The following is a 15,741-nucleotide window of genomic DNA, read 5'->3' as shown; positions in this document are numbered from 1 at the left end:
TCACACTGGTATAAGACACATTTGGACACATTTACTGTTGAGATCCCATCACATGACCAGAACAAAGTGATGGAGAATATGATTACCCCACTGTCCTAAAATGGGTCTCAGGTGACCTTTACCAACCACTGCCATATCACCACTGTCTGTGTGGTATAAATCGCTCTCATTTACCAATCACTGCCATATCACCTCTGTCTGTGTGGTATAGATCGCTCTCATTTACCAATCACTGCCAAATCACCTCTGTGTGGGTTTGAGTCACAGACTCAGCCAATGTGGGTATGTTAAAAAAGCTTCCAGTAGCTTCCCATGGTCACTGGTTCTTACTGGGGCTATCCTGGGTTCTTCTTACATAAGTTATGCTAGCCACCATGTATAGCCTATCACGTGGTAAGATATGGCATTAAACCTAAAACAACAAACAACTGTTCTACAAGGTGTACAATGTTCACACAACCTTGCAGATGGTTTGGAATATCTTGGTGTAATCTTAATTGTTGTATCTAGCATTGCTAGCCATATTTTTTGTTCAAGAAAGCAGAGAGCAATCGTGTCTATAGGATCACCAAGGTTTTAAACAAGGCAGCATCTCAGTCTTTGGCTAATGCCATAATGGCTTCTGCCAACTTAGATTTGGTGACAAAAGACACTTGTATTCACTCTTAGGGTCATTCCATTCTTTAGTGCTTCATGCAACACTCTTTGGGTCACCATTATTTATTTACTTGTAGGATAAGGAAAGTAAGGAGATGAGCAGCAAAGGAACTGCCCATCAAACTGGATAATGCCGACTGCTCAGATGTTTCGGCTGAATCAGTCTCAGCCTCAAATTAGAGATGATTGGCGTAAAAGAGGCCAAATACTGCTCAACAGTAGGAAATCGCAAGGAAGCCAAATACTGCTCAACAACATGAAATGGCAAGGAAGCCATATACTGACCTGCAACAGGAACAGTTTTGACCTAAACAAAATTTTAGGAGGCAACATGCTTCTTAATATAGGAAGAAGTTTCATAAAGGGATAAGAAACAAGGTTTCTCTTTCCCCAAGCCTCCTAACAACTACTGTTGACTTCACTATTCCAACCGAGTGCAGACAGCCTACTGGTTGGTGACAGACTTCTTCATTTCAATCAGCGTTGGATCATCCCTTTTTCTGCAAGATGAATGGATGATCCAAGTGGTTCAGAGGGCTTTACATTTCTATTCAGTTAGATTTTGGAGAAATCCTAGATTGTGTCAAAGGAGTTCAGCTTGTTACTGGACAAGCAGGCAGTGGAGATTGTTCAGAAATTGAACTCTACAAGTTTTTATTCTAGGCACTTTCTAGTGTCAAAGGCCAGCGGAAACCTCAGGCTGATCAGCAACCTCAGTCAACTCAAAAATACATTGGAGTATCGAAGTTCAAGATGAAAACAGCTAATTCAATCAAAATTTCTATCAATAGGGATGAAATTTACAATCAGTCTAGACTTGACCAATGGATATCTCCACTGCCCTTTTCATCTGATTGCATGCAAGTTTCTTTGGTTTGTCAACAAAAGAAAATATTTCAGTTTGGTATGCTCCATTTTGTCTCAACGTAAAAACTTTGGTTTTTACAAAACTTACCAACTGCATCATCACCCAGTTCAAGTCAACTTTATCAGCATCTGCTGCATATATGGACTACATCCTCCAAAAAAAACACATGGTAAGTTCTATTCTGGTGAAGGGCAAGAATAATCTCCTGTACCTTTTACCTGGGCTTTGTAGTGGTCTGGGAACAGACAGATCTCAGCCCATACTGATGTTTGTCCATCTGCGCAACATCAGTCTCAACATTGTCAGCTGTTGTGTTGTGAATATTGAACTCAGAGTAGCCCCTCTGCTTGCTCGTTGTGGCAGCAGATCTGATTCTGTTCATGCGCTTCTTGCAGATGGCTTTGCTGATGCACTGGTTGCCTTTTTCCAGTCATCTTGTTTATAAGTCAGGATTAAAACCAAAGTGACATTATTCCTGCATCAATGGTGCAATAAAACTCAATCAAAAACCACAAATTACAGTTTGCATGAATGTCAGTTCATACAGAGGGGAGCTTACATGTTGCCATGTTTTGACATAGTCAGTGGCAAGTAGGGTCCAGAGGCCTGCATCTTCATATCAGTCCTCTAGAAATGAAGGTTTTAATCAGTGCTTGTCATGTCATACAATGACTGACTCGGTGGGAAAGTAATTCTTATCATATCAGACACTTCAGTAATGGTTCCTTGTCTCCTTGAAATGGGATGGGGCATCAAATCAGTTGAGTTCATTTTGGTACGGAAGTTTCTTTGCTGGTGCACTCAGCTTAATATAATCCTACAAATCAGACAATCCCAACAGGCCTAATGTCCCAGCCAACTTTCTGTCAAGAAAGAGCCAAATCCTTCATACAGAATGGTCCATTCAACAATTGAGCCTGCATTGGATTTGTACACAAAAGGGAGGGGAAGGATACGATAAAGGCTCTTTCTGTGACCATATGGAATCATAAGATGCCCATCATTGTTTCGCTGATTCCATTTGGCAGTGATTTTGGGCTTTAGCCTATCACCCCACCCAGACCCACATTCCTATGGCTGTTCAAATACAATTATTTAAAAAACGACCACCACCAAAGGCTACTGCTGCATGATTTCCCCCACCTTCAGGCATCATGGCAGAGGTGATATAGGTAATGATAAAAAATATATTAGAACTACCAGTTTTTATTTAAATTGACCAAATTCTTTCACCCTGTTTCCAAGATAAAAAATATATTAGACATACCAGTTTTTATTTGAATTGACCAAATTCTTTCACCCTGTTTCCAGAATGGAATTTCTCATGTTTCCTGACATGGCTCAATTCAAAACTTTGGCCAGAACCTTGTAGTAGCTACTATCATCCAAATGTGCTTTATGATAGTCTTAGCTTCAGCACTCAGGATGATTGTTACCTTTCAATGTACCGGAACCATCTCCAGATCAGATTGAATAGTTCAGCAGTTATCATGATGCAACCAGACTTTGTAGCCTGGATTAGGCATTACTTGAAGTGCACTGAGAAAAGTTGTGGAACAAGAACCAATTCTTTCCCCCAGTGAATACCACGACAAAAGATATTTCCCCTCAATCCAATCATCATGGCTGGGGTGGATTATACATATGGTTTACTCTGAAATTTCAAAAGACCAGAGTCACCTCATGAATTTTAGAGCGTTGTATTCAGACATGATGTTTTAGTCTAATACATAATATAGGCTGTTGGCAGGCATGCTGAGACAGCATTCCCAAGTTTGTATCTCTGAGATTAAGCTTTACCCAGAAGACTGCAAGATCCATTCACAATAGCACAATTTCCTTACGACCATTAGTTTGTCATTTTTGCTGGATTCACTGTAAAAATATGTTGGTAAATAGAATTTGATTATTATCTTTTTAACCAGGTATAGTTGTCACAGGTCACATGACAATTAGTTGTGATGCTCTCATATTAGATGAGCAGGCTATCCTTAATATAGGGAATCCAATCATTCTTCCATTGAAGTATGCCATGATAGAGGTAGGATGCTCAGCATTCCCCCCATTAACCGATTTTCCTAATATTGTGATGAGGAAATATGTTCAAAACAGAAATCTGATTTTTTTAATGAAATAATTTTTCGCTGAGAATAAGTACCAAATCACATGATTAAGTACACTCAGCCTCCTGGCAGATGTGAGCATCCTAATCATTGTATTGCAGTTTAAAACTGATGCCACCAGCAGTGGTCAAAGGGAGGTAATTTTGAGATTTCTCCCCTTTGTACATACACACAGTAAAGACAACTTTTCGTTTTTCCAGGAGCAGGATTTGGGATGTGTCAAGCTTATTTTCCTAGTTGTATAAGTTTTTAGGTAAGTATTCTCTGAAAAATATACTACAGTAAAAAAAAGTTTGGTTTGCTTTTATTTCAATACCATTTTACTCCAACATTTTCGAATATAGAATGTTGTTCAGGGACAGGCTCAACATGTACATGAGAACAAGTTTCTTAGGGGTTTTTTTTGTCATCTTCAGGATGAAGATGTTAGACTGTTTCGAGCACTGTAGTGTCCAGATTGGGGACAAAGTCTTCTATACAGTCAAGGAGACAGATGAGCTCAGCAAAGTAGAACCTCGAAAATATTTACCTCCAGATGTTCTACAAACGGATGCAAGTGCAGCCATTGAAGTCAAAAGCAAGTCTGGAAGTAAATCAAATAGTAAAGCAAAACTTAAAGTGGACAAATCATCGGAAACTCAGTCAACTGCTGATGATGATTTTTGTGAAGATGTTAGTCAACCAGATGAGGCAGATCAGTATGAGGATATTGATGAACCTGACTCCGATGACAGCTTGTCTCATCCAGGGACAAAAAGTCCCTTTATTCAGCGTAAGACATCTAGAAGAAAGAGAGGACATTTTTCCACAAAGAACATGAAAAAAGTGAAGGGGAAGAAAACCAAAAAGAAATCTAAACCAGTTGATAAAGTTATTAAACCAGGTGATAAAGTGGCTGTTGAGATTTGTTACACCTTTACTACAGCCACTGTGGTCTGGCAGGTACAGTAGCTGGTTATAATTTAGTTACCACTTTTAATAAATCCTATACACTTTTGTATCAAATAGCAATTTTTAAACTGTCCGTTATTTGATATATCAATATGAATTGACCTTTTTTCTTCTTTTGTTGACAATCGGTAAATTCTTAGAAATTATGAATGTCAGTTTGTTGGATAGTCGATAGACTTATTCAGAAGAAAAGACAGGCTAAAATGAAACATTTTAATTGCCTTATACCTCTGTCATGAAAAGATATTTGCAATTAATTTATTAGTTCTTAAAGTCTTTCTTCATGAAAATGGATGCCTGCATGGCCAAGTGATTAGGGCTCGGATCTCTATAAATCACTTGCATCTCACCTCTGTCCATGCCATTTGGAGTCTCAGGTTCAGACAATGTGGGTATGTGAAGGCTTGCCAGTAGCTTCCCATTGGAGTCTCAGGCTCAGACATTGTGGGTATGTGAAGGCTTACCAGTAGCTTCCCATTTGTTAGTGGTCCTTCATGGGGTTTTTCCAGGTTATTCCTGGACCAGTTATGCTGGCTTCCAAGTAAAGCCTTTCATATGCTGAATAATGGCATTAAACCCACAAAACCCATCCATGAAAATAAGTAATCTTTAAATTTTAAAAGTGTATGCATAAATATTTAATGTTTTGTCCTAATTGTACATGAAAATGTTTTGCTGTGGTCTTGTTTTGAGCATGATGTTTGAATATTTTTCTCATGTTTTGAAAGTGTAAATCTGACAGACTGTTGTAAAATCCTCTGATCCAGACTAAATGTTTATTTGCACTTACCATATAAACAACCCGGATCCTGATCTGCTATCATATAATCTGCATGGACCTAGATCTGCCAGCCCATTATGCAACTTCAGTTCTGCATCTTTGCAGTTTTCAAATGGGTCTGACTTAAAAACAAGTAGACACAATATTTAAAATTGTATTGGGAATGTCATTCAAAATGATACTGTATATACTGACTTACGAGTCCAACTGCAAACAGCATAGACCAATTTCTTTTGCCGTATAATGCGCCAGCAGATTTGGGTAAGTGCAGTTTCTTAGGAGTAATCAGTAGAACAAACAGCATAGACCCTGATCTGCAGGTGCATTATGCTATGGTAGATCGAGCTGTTGTTGATTGCAGTTTGAGTTGACATATAAGCCAGTATAGATGGTAATAGTGATAAAATAATATGGTAATCTATTGTAATGACTTGTGTATCTTTAGGCTGTCTGTATCTTGTTTAAAAATGAATAATTTCTGGATAAAATGCTTTTATTTAAGTACAAATTATGTTACATAAATGCATCATAAGGAGCGCTACTACATTTTGAAAACACTGTGGCCTAGTGGTTAGAGCATCTGCCTTGGATGCGGTATTTTATGGATTCGCTATGATGTCTGCAGTGTTGCAGTTTATAGTGATGTCTAGCACTGGATCATCATGCCGCAGCCATGTAGCATGATGTCCCACCTAGTCACATTATCCTGTCACCAGGCCAACCAGTCCTAACACTGACCTCTTAATGCTAAGTGCCTAATGAGGCAGCTGTTAGTACCATTTTTGTAAGTCTTTGGTATGACTCAGCCAGCATTCAATCCCAGGACCTCCCACTTCCGAGGTGGACGCTCTAATCACTTGGACAAAATATTCAGGAAAAAGTAATTTTCACTAACACATTATACATTATCTGGACAGAGAAATAGGTAATTATTTTGTAATGTCCAGATATTTAAACTGATGAAAGTAGGTCTTCTTATAAAAGTTGCTAAATAACTGACTTAGGGTGAATTCATCAACACTGGTTGGGCTGGCTAATTTGGTAGCAAAGACTTGATTTTTCTCTTTCCCTAACTTCTCATTTTCATGGCTACTAGAGAGGTTTAATTGTAAATGGACAGGTCTATAGAATTTGTCACATGCCTTAAAAGGTTTCTTCTTCCAAGAGAAAATGTATTTGCAGTATATATTGTTTGAACATACAGCTTTTGTGATATTACAGACTAAGATGATATCCCAATAGCTGCAGAACTCTGCATTATTTAAAAAAATTTGATTTCCTATTTAGGATGGAACAGAAGAGGAAGGAATACCATCTACAGACTTGTTTCCCATTCACCATTTAGATGAACTTGAATTCTTTCCAGGAGATTTTGTGGTTGATGCTAAAGGTATGTTTTGAAAGTTCATAATGGTTCCCAAGGTCAGTGTGGAAGTAGTAATTTGGCCAGGTTTTTCTTTAAAGTTCCAAAAGATAAAGTTTCTTTGTTCACCTCCACTCAGCACCCTCCCCCCCCCATGACTAATTAGGGTACATAACAACACATTATATCTTGATTGTAACATTTTCATACAGTGGCCAGTTTGGGTTGTATTTCCTTTTATCTTTCAGGAGATATTTAATTTTTAAGGTTTTGATGATTGTCTAAAGCTAATGTTCCCTTATGTGTTACGAATGATTAAAAACATTTTGTCTTTGAGAATGTCAACAAGTGAATTTGACAAATCTTGGGCAATTTTGAATCTTTGTTGACAGTCCACTGGACATAAAGCCTCTTCCTTGCCTGTATACAAATCTAGGTATCTTTAATTCAGACTAATGTAATTATTTTCTGACATTGCTGGCTGGCCCTGACAAGTAATTAAACTGTCCTTGTACTCCATCCTGCCTGCTGACGAAATGGTCCAGCCATCTGGAAAGTTACTGTACGATATAAGCAGCTATGTTTCAGAATAGTATACAATGCCTCAATCAAAACTTCCTGTGGTGACAGTTTCCTATAACCAGCAAACTGCTACGTTCAGCTAGATTATCAATGCCACCTGTATATGACAATGCATCATATTTTGAGCCCTCTAGCCAGCCCATTCAACAACACTGACCTGTGTTCCACAGCTGGACCAAATTCTATGTTAGATATGACACAGCCCACTTTACTAGCAGATCCTTGGCGATGGATGGTGAAGACTTTTTTCATTATTGCCTTATGGAATGATGTACCATTGGACACAAGCATACAGGATGGGGACATTCTCTGCTCCTTTGAAGATAAATATACTGATTTACATGACCTTTTTGATCCTACTATGGTGAGAACTGAATTTAATTTCAAGGAGGCAGTTGAAGAGATATCAAGAATTATGCCTCCCTGAGATTTCCCTCCTCCTCCTCCTCCTGCAGTTAGTATTTCAGGGCCTAGATTGAAGCTGATGACAACAACAAATATCTGTCCTTCTGAATTTTACTTGAACCATTGAAGATTGCAGAAATTGCTGAGCATCTTGGAGAGAATTTGCAATCCTGGTAATGCCCTTGCTTTTTTCTTCAAATAGTTACCTGCTAAATGTTCACGTTATTGGTACATATTGACTCTGATACCAAGCTTAAGCAAGATATAATTGCAGTCAGCATGTCCTCTCTACTTTTAATAGATATTTAGTGCTATGTCCAAATTAATGAGAAATGTCATCATGACTTTCTCTTTTCTTGACCTGGCTCTTTGGTTATCTTTCAACTAGCAGAGAAAGCAGGAAATGACCAAACATGGAAAGCATTTACATGCATTACTAAGGTTATACATATGGCAGCTCACCACACTGAAGTAAGAAAAGATGTACTCATGCTCTGTTTTCTCTCAAGTTCTATCATTCTGTGCTCCTGTAATATCTGCCATTGAGTTCCCCACTGAGGAGGTCAGGGAACAGGTAGAATAAGACTTCCCCTTTCAGCTCCTTGTACAGTCCCCTCTCCCTGCATGACCCCAGCAGGCAGCTTATCAGAGAAGGGATGATCTTCATCAGTAATCTCACATAGCCATTAATCTACAACTACTCTCTCTTTTTGAGGCCAGTTGAGTTACAGGTAGTCAAGAAATGAACTTTATCCTCCCTCAAGCCTCCCATTTGTCATCAATGACTTGCTGTCCCCATGCCTGCTGTTGGGTCTCCTGTGAGTACTTGACACCTTCTCTTTCACCATACTTGGATGGAATTATTCCCACAAAGTAATTGGGTTATCCAAAAATAGGTTCAGAGGGACTTCTGATTTCCATCTTTAGCCACCCCCCTTCATGTGAACTCCAATTGTCCCCTTGAAAACACATTTGGCTGAAGATTTTGGACTTTATGCACTTAAAGTGGACAACTGAGGTAGGCACAAAACTGGATTCCCCAGGCTTCTGTATCAGATTGTTTTGGGTTATGAAGGAAAATGGAAAGTAGAAGCTGGTCATAGACTTGAGCAAACTCAATCAATTTGTTATTGCCTCAAGCTTCAGGATCTCCATCTGTCTGTTCAAAATGAATATGTGATCAGTCTTGACCTGTCTGATGAATGTTTCCATATTCTCCTTTAATTTAATCATTGTGCAGAAATACCTTCACTTCAATTTTGCACCCTTCCAGTCAGCCTCAATCTCAGTCCCTGGACCTTCACCACAACGTTGGACTGTGTCACTGCTCACTACAGGACATCATCCTCCAAACCAAAATTAATGTTCCTGGACAGTATACTTAAACAGTTCTCTTGCATCTCAGCCACTTTTATATGTGCCCTCTGCAGATGGACCTTCAGGTACAATGGCACCTGATCTCGGATCATTTGGATCGTCAAGTTAGGATCTCAGTTGAAATTGAATACTTCCTGGTTCAGTGACAAGACTGTGTGGTTTTCAACAGGAATGCCCTTGGACACTTGACAGCCATAAATCACAATCTGCACAGATGTCAGGTTGACTTCAGATCAACCTCCTGTAGATGAAGGCCATTCTGAATGCATACCATGTGTTGGGTGGGTGGAATGCATCCAATGCAAGACTATCTTGTTAATATTTGACAACTTGGCCATGGTCAACTACCTTCTAAAATAGGGGTGGAGGAGAGACAAAATCGTCAGATTTCTGCATTATGGTCAGTAGGTCAGTATTGTAAACTTAATTTACCAAATAAGTTCCTTCTTTTATTGCAAAACACTTGTTTATGTGCAAACAAGTTGCATTATACCTATTTTAGTTCAGCAGTTTCAATCTGTATGGTACGTAATCAATGTGTTCATATCAGCAAGTGTTCATTTTTATGTGTTAATACATTTGAGTTTTTTTTGTATATTAACTTTTGATAAGAGTGGGGGCCAAAACTTTGTAAACTTGATCAAATGATGACAAGTTTCAAATTACAGGAGACTCCGTCTCTGCAAATAGGAGAAAATCTCATGACAGCATAACTAACAGATACCCATGTCCTTCCGTCCTTCTATGAAGTGAGTTTGGCTTGGTCCATTTACAAGTGATCCTTGCATATCAACCTTCTGGAGATAAAAGCCATAGTGAATGCCTCTTTGATAAGGGCATGAGACACTATCTGGGCAAGGTATTTTGATTCTTTCTGCTAATCTTCTGCCATCAATTGGTTTAGAAGTAAAGGGAAAACGTGTGTACCCAGATTGTACGCTCTTGTTGGAAATTTTCTAATGCAGTTTTAACATTGACTGATCTATGGCAGGCACAGTATCCTAGCAGAATCAGTGTCCAGCAAAATCAATGTATTCAGAATGGTCTGTTCACCTCTTCTCCAAAATTGCAGCTGGTAGGGTTGATTACTAATGGATCTCTTTCCAGTGAGGTGGAAAGCCAAGTTTCCAACCTTCATCTGCCCAGGCCCAAATGTATAAGGCTTGGCAGTTGATACTATTTCACTGAATTGGAAATTTTTAGTGTATTTGCCACTCCACCATTCTTTATAATTGCCAGGGTCTTTTTCCAGGCTAGAGAATCTTAGTGCAGTTTGCTCCTTCAGTGCAAGGAAATAGTGGATAAAGAACAACCTTAATTCAGTGGCTCAGATTTCCAGAAAAATTCTACCATCTTCAAGCCTGCTGAAACAACAGCATATAACGGTTTTCCAAATGCTGAACTTGCATGCCTGGCTCAAACAAGCCCTCAGAAAGAAGAGGTGGTGGAAGAATTGCTTAGGCATGGAGGACTAAGACTTCAGGTGGAGAGTTGCAGAGAAACATCACTCTATTAATATCCTCAGTACTATAAATTACTTGCTTCCTTCATTGGCTTTTCAAGCAGAAGAAGTTAGCATCTGTTTCTATAAAAGGCTACATTTTCAGGATTTTCAACACATTTTGTTATCATTCTGTTTTGATCATCTGGCTAATTTGGACTTCTCTTGGCCTTTTGTCTGAAATGGTACTTGCATTGAGTTCTGATGTAGTTAAACAAGTCATCTTTTGAACTACTGTACCAACTTTTTATATAAGATCTGCTTCCTTTTCATCACCATTGCCTTATCAGGCAGAATCAGTTAACTTTATGCCTTATTGAGCCACCCAATTTTTTTTTCAATTCTACCAAAATAATTTAGTTTCTGTCATGATGGTTTTTGATTTTACTGACTATAATAGGCTCCCTTTAATTGGAAACTTGACCTTCACTAAACTTTTCTTTGCAAAGATGTCTTCAAGATATCACCAAGTCTTTCAGTGATACCTAAAACTTACTGTACTTATTCAAAGAGGATGCTCTTAGATGTTTTTATCACTCCAGGGAACAGTATATTCACAAAGGCTCTGTCATCCTTGGTTTTATTTTTTTTCTCACACAGAATTAACCCAAGTCCATACAAATTTCTTTTGCATATCAACTCATGAAGTCTGAGCAGTTGATACCAGCCTAGTGCTGGATTGAAACTGCTCTCGGACATTACAGAAGTTATGGAATAGAATCCTGATAAACATCTCCAGCTCCCATCTGAGAAACCATTCTTCTCAGAAGGCTCATTTTGATGTAGGTCCTGAATTATGAGTTCAGCCAATTGCCCTCCATGGTCTCTCATTGGTTTCATAATGAAGTAAAAATATTTTGAAAGCTGTTGTTATTACATAAGGATACTAGAGTCAGTGCCAACTCTGGAGTAAGGGGATGCAACTCCCTCCATAGTATTAAGGTTAAGTAGTGAAATTGACTGGTGTGGTTTGTTCGTTTTAGTAGCACTTTTTAAAAAAATTTGGATATCATGCTGAGGAAATTCTTTAATAACAACACATAATCATATACATTATGCAGTGTCATCCCGGATAGAGCATGCACTTTCGTGCTATTGGTAACTAATGAATGAAGGAATTTTGTGCCATTTCCTCTATTCAAGGTGAGACCACTCTTGTATGACTTTTTTCTCGGTAAGCTGATGACAGTTGAGCATTTAGTGATAAAAACAAACCAAAATGTGTCATGGATGGAAGGTATATGTGCTAAGTAGTCGAGATACTTCATATGTATAATGATCAGATAAGCTTTATCAGAGGAGCATATTTAACATTATTCAAGTTCAAAAATTGGTTTTGTAGTTTCCATTGCTGTAAAACCTCATCTCTGATTGACAGAAATTTAACTATATGATGCTGAAACAATTATCTTTTGGTTGCAGAAATAAATTCTAATCGGTATGGTGCCATCATCAACTGTGATCACAGTGGAAGGGTGTGCACAGTCAAATGGTTGACCCCATTCACATCTGGAAAATGTAACAGGTATGTCTTTGTGCACCATCGACTGGATATCAAAGTAGTTTTAACATGAGCAACAGTCAGTTATTTGTGAAATGATTGTCAGCTTGTATATTTGAAATTGATCGTATTTTTACAGCAAATATTGGTGGATTTCTGAAAAAGAAAAGTGTCTTATGAAGCAGAATTAACTTGAATTTAAAATGATAAAGCAGTAATCTAGTTTTTACTTAAATCAGTGAATACATGTGGAGAAATTCTTGAATATGTCTACCTTTGACTGATGGTATGTATTGATAGATGAATGCATATATGTATATGTAGAGGGTTTAACAGCATGGCAGCACAATCCGTCTAGTCCAGATAATTGGCCCTCTGAATTTCAAGAAAAAGTAGAACTGTGAATAGAAAAATCTTTGATGAAATGGGTCAAATACTCATGATTTTATATGTATCAGTAACTAATAAATGTTAATATTTTGCAGATACTTGACATGTTTAACAGATGAAAATGTATAAACAATTTAAAATATTTCTAAGATAATTAAGGATTACAATTCATTATATGATTTTACATTTGCACTTTGCGCTATTTGAAGATCTAATAGAACTTTGATAAAGATAAACATGGCTGATATGGATTTTATTTTCATCTGTGCCATTAGGTAATTAATTTTTATCACCTGTGAAGTCACTATTGATTGACAGTTAGATGGACTACAGATTACCTTTTCTCACCCATGTGACAGAGAAATCTACCTGTTTTGCTAACCTTACTTTTCCTATCTCAGTCTGGTTATCTTAGACCAGTCACCTCAGTCATGGTGTCCATGCGATAGGGACTACTTTATCAAGGGAAGCAAGGATTGTTGTCTTCTGCTTGGCCTGATGGAATTGTTTTCCGATAAAACAAACGCCAACACTTTAGGAGATTTACCAAAACAGTTTATGGAGGAAAGAAATTAATGACTTAAAGGAAGTGGAAGCTAGCAAACATCTTGACTCTTATTGGTAGGAGAGCAAAACACGTAAATGTTTACCCTATTTTGGATCAAACATGTACCTGCAACCATTAATGACAATTAATATACTTATCAGTCAGAAGTAATCATTTATCTGTCCACACGTTTTGCTGCCAATTCCTATATTAGGTGGAGATCACTCTACCTAATCACCATACTGGTGGGAAGATAACTTTTAGCTCCTTTTAGCTAAAAGTGTTATCTGGGAGGGCTGGATTTGTGAGGAGCTAGTAGTTGTCCTAGGTATTATGATTGGGTAATTATTCACGAGAAAAAAAAAATATTACAAAAATTAGTTATCTCTATCTTAATCTTCTGCAGGTAACAGTATATATAATCTTCCGATCAACACCAGCTTGCTGATATAGACCTAGACACATTTGTATCATCCTATCAGCAGTTGTTTTTTCTAACTTTATTAAAACTTTGAGATCCTCTGATTGCTTCCAGCTTTTATGGGTATGCACCGATTGTATCATATAAAACTGACTGTCTTTGAATATTTGTATTTATATCTAGAAAATACAGTCAGTTATACTGTAACAATATTGATATTTTGTACCTCTGAAGAAGACCCAGAAGTAAACACATTACATTACAGCCATCTTTTCCAAAAGCGTCCATTATGAAATTTTAGGGAATCCTATGTAGGTGTTTGTTTGCTGTTAATGTTGGGGGGTGGGTGGGGTTAGAATAATCATGAGACAGACAAATTGTATTAGGATGTAATACATTTTGTTTCAGACCCGAGGAATCTGAACCAGTGGAAATCAGTGTGTATGACATCAAGGATCACCCAGATTTCACTTTCAGGCCTGCCAATACAGTCATCCGTATCTCAGGGTTTGAGGTCAGTTCTTTACCCCAATGTATAAGATTTTATATATCATTTACTATCTTTTCTCCTTCAAAAACATTCCCCAAGCACATTATGTTGGGAATATTATCCTGATGCCTCGAAAATCCAACCCTACTAAATTTTCCTTTTTTATTTCAATAGACAAAGGGCAATAACTTTTGCCCATTGCCTTCCAGCTGCAGACTCTCAAGTCTTACGAAAATTACCCTTAAAATACGAACTTATGACATATTGGCAAAAACTATGGGAAAATGATCATTGCTGAAAAATCTGGATAATTGGTTCATCTGTTTTATTTGGATCTGGGTTTCATCTTGGAATTAGTGAAATTAGTCAGGGAACCAGACTAACTTTACAGCAGCACCCCAGACACTTTGAACTGCACCTATTTGTTCATGCGAAGCATCTGCATGATCAAACTGTTGATTATAGAATTTTTTTTAATGGCGTCCAGAAAGAGATGCATATTTCAGACGAAAGGGATAATAAGCTTCTGGAAAAGTGTTAATAATCAACACAGAAGAATAAAAAGAATTATTCAGATTCTAGTGAATTAAAGCTGGAAAGAACACAATTACGTTTATTGGACATCACATGACAATTTGAATATGTCTCGTGGCAGGAGATGTGATTGCCATCGTCATGTGAAATGGAAAAGAATTTCCAAGGATTATTTAAAGTTGAGAGATAACAACAAGCCATTGAGCTGCATAGGGTTTGGAACTAGAATTTGTGCAACTGTACTAGTGGTAAAAAAAGTCTATGCATATTTTACAAACTTTTCAGTTGAACATAATGTTTATTGTCGATGGGTCGAACTTTTAATTATATTTTCCAGCTTTACAATAGCAGTTATTGATATTTTGTTACACCTTACTGAAAACTGGTAAAAATATATGGAAAAAAAATCAACTGCTTTACTGAGATGGACTTGTCAGGATTGGCAGGTCTGCAGTTGTTGCTAGCTTTTAGCTTTGCTGCTGTACTGGATAATAACATATCATTTATCCTCCTCTAGCCCAAGCCATTTTTGTGTGCACAGTGAGTGCGACAAAGCTCCATCAAATCCACCATCCTTCACATTATACTCAGATCTGAAATGGAATGGACTGAAGTTTGCCTTTCAAGACGCTTTCAATAACATTTATAGAGTGTTGGCTACTTCAGTACGCCCTCCACTCCCTACAGCAACTCTAAAGAATCTGTAGATCTCAACAAGGAGGCAGAGACATTATCTTTCTGGTTCCTTCCCAAATCAGCTTGACTTAAAACGACAGATACCTTAAGCACTGATCTCCTGGCACTTGACAAGAATATAGCAGCTGTTCATATTTGTTTTATAAGGTGTACAAATGTGCTCCATGTCACGTCAGAGCTAGTTTGGGTTGACGTTGCCCCTTCTTCAGTTTTGGATTTGGCCTCATTGGCAGTTTCAGACTCGACAGAGATACCCGGCAATCATGCTTGGGAGGCAGTGGCCAGGATTGCTAGGGTTAATGACCAGGGCTAATACTTTGATGGCTAATTTACAACTGATATGATGTGTTGCATGACTACAATCCATGTTGCTCAGACCTTGTCATACCCTTTCTTTCTGGACAACCCTGTTTGGGGTACTGTTGCTTTGGAGGAAGAAAGGAGGAAGTTCAGATGCAGACAGCTCAGGAACTGCCCATCCACCTTGTGTTCAACCCACAAAGGCATTTGAAACCACTCAGCCCCTGCCAATGTGAAGGGATGTTAAGTGGCCT

General features: G+C 38.0%; 1 protein-coding gene across 1 annotated transcript in view; it reads left to right on the top strand.

The window, feature by feature from the left end:
* Positions 1 to 15,741, top strand: part of LOC149802844 ((E3-independent) E2 ubiquitin-conjugating enzyme UBE2O-like) — a 100,828-nt gene that overhangs the window by 35,264 nt on the left and 49,823 nt on the right. The window contains exons 7-10 of the mRNA XM_089952299.1: positions 4,065 to 4,590; positions 6,668 to 6,770; positions 12,031 to 12,133; positions 13,876 to 13,981. Of these exons, the coding sequence (XP_089808425.1) occupies positions 4,065 to 4,590; positions 6,668 to 6,770; positions 12,031 to 12,133; positions 13,876 to 13,981 (838 nt within the window). The remainder of the gene's footprint in view (positions 1 to 4,064; positions 4,591 to 6,667; positions 6,771 to 12,030; positions 12,134 to 13,875; positions 13,982 to 15,741) is intronic.

Source organism: Sinohyriopsis cumingii, chromosome 3, assembly GCF_028554795.1.
Source record: "Sinohyriopsis cumingii isolate HCF-2022 chromosome 3, ASM2855479v2, whole genome shotgun sequence".
NCBI classification, from domain to species: Eukaryota; Metazoa; Mollusca; class Bivalvia; order Unionida; family Unionidae; genus Sinohyriopsis; species Sinohyriopsis cumingii.
Note: the sequence above shows the minus strand (reverse complement) of the source record. Positions and strands in the feature narration are given on the sequence as shown.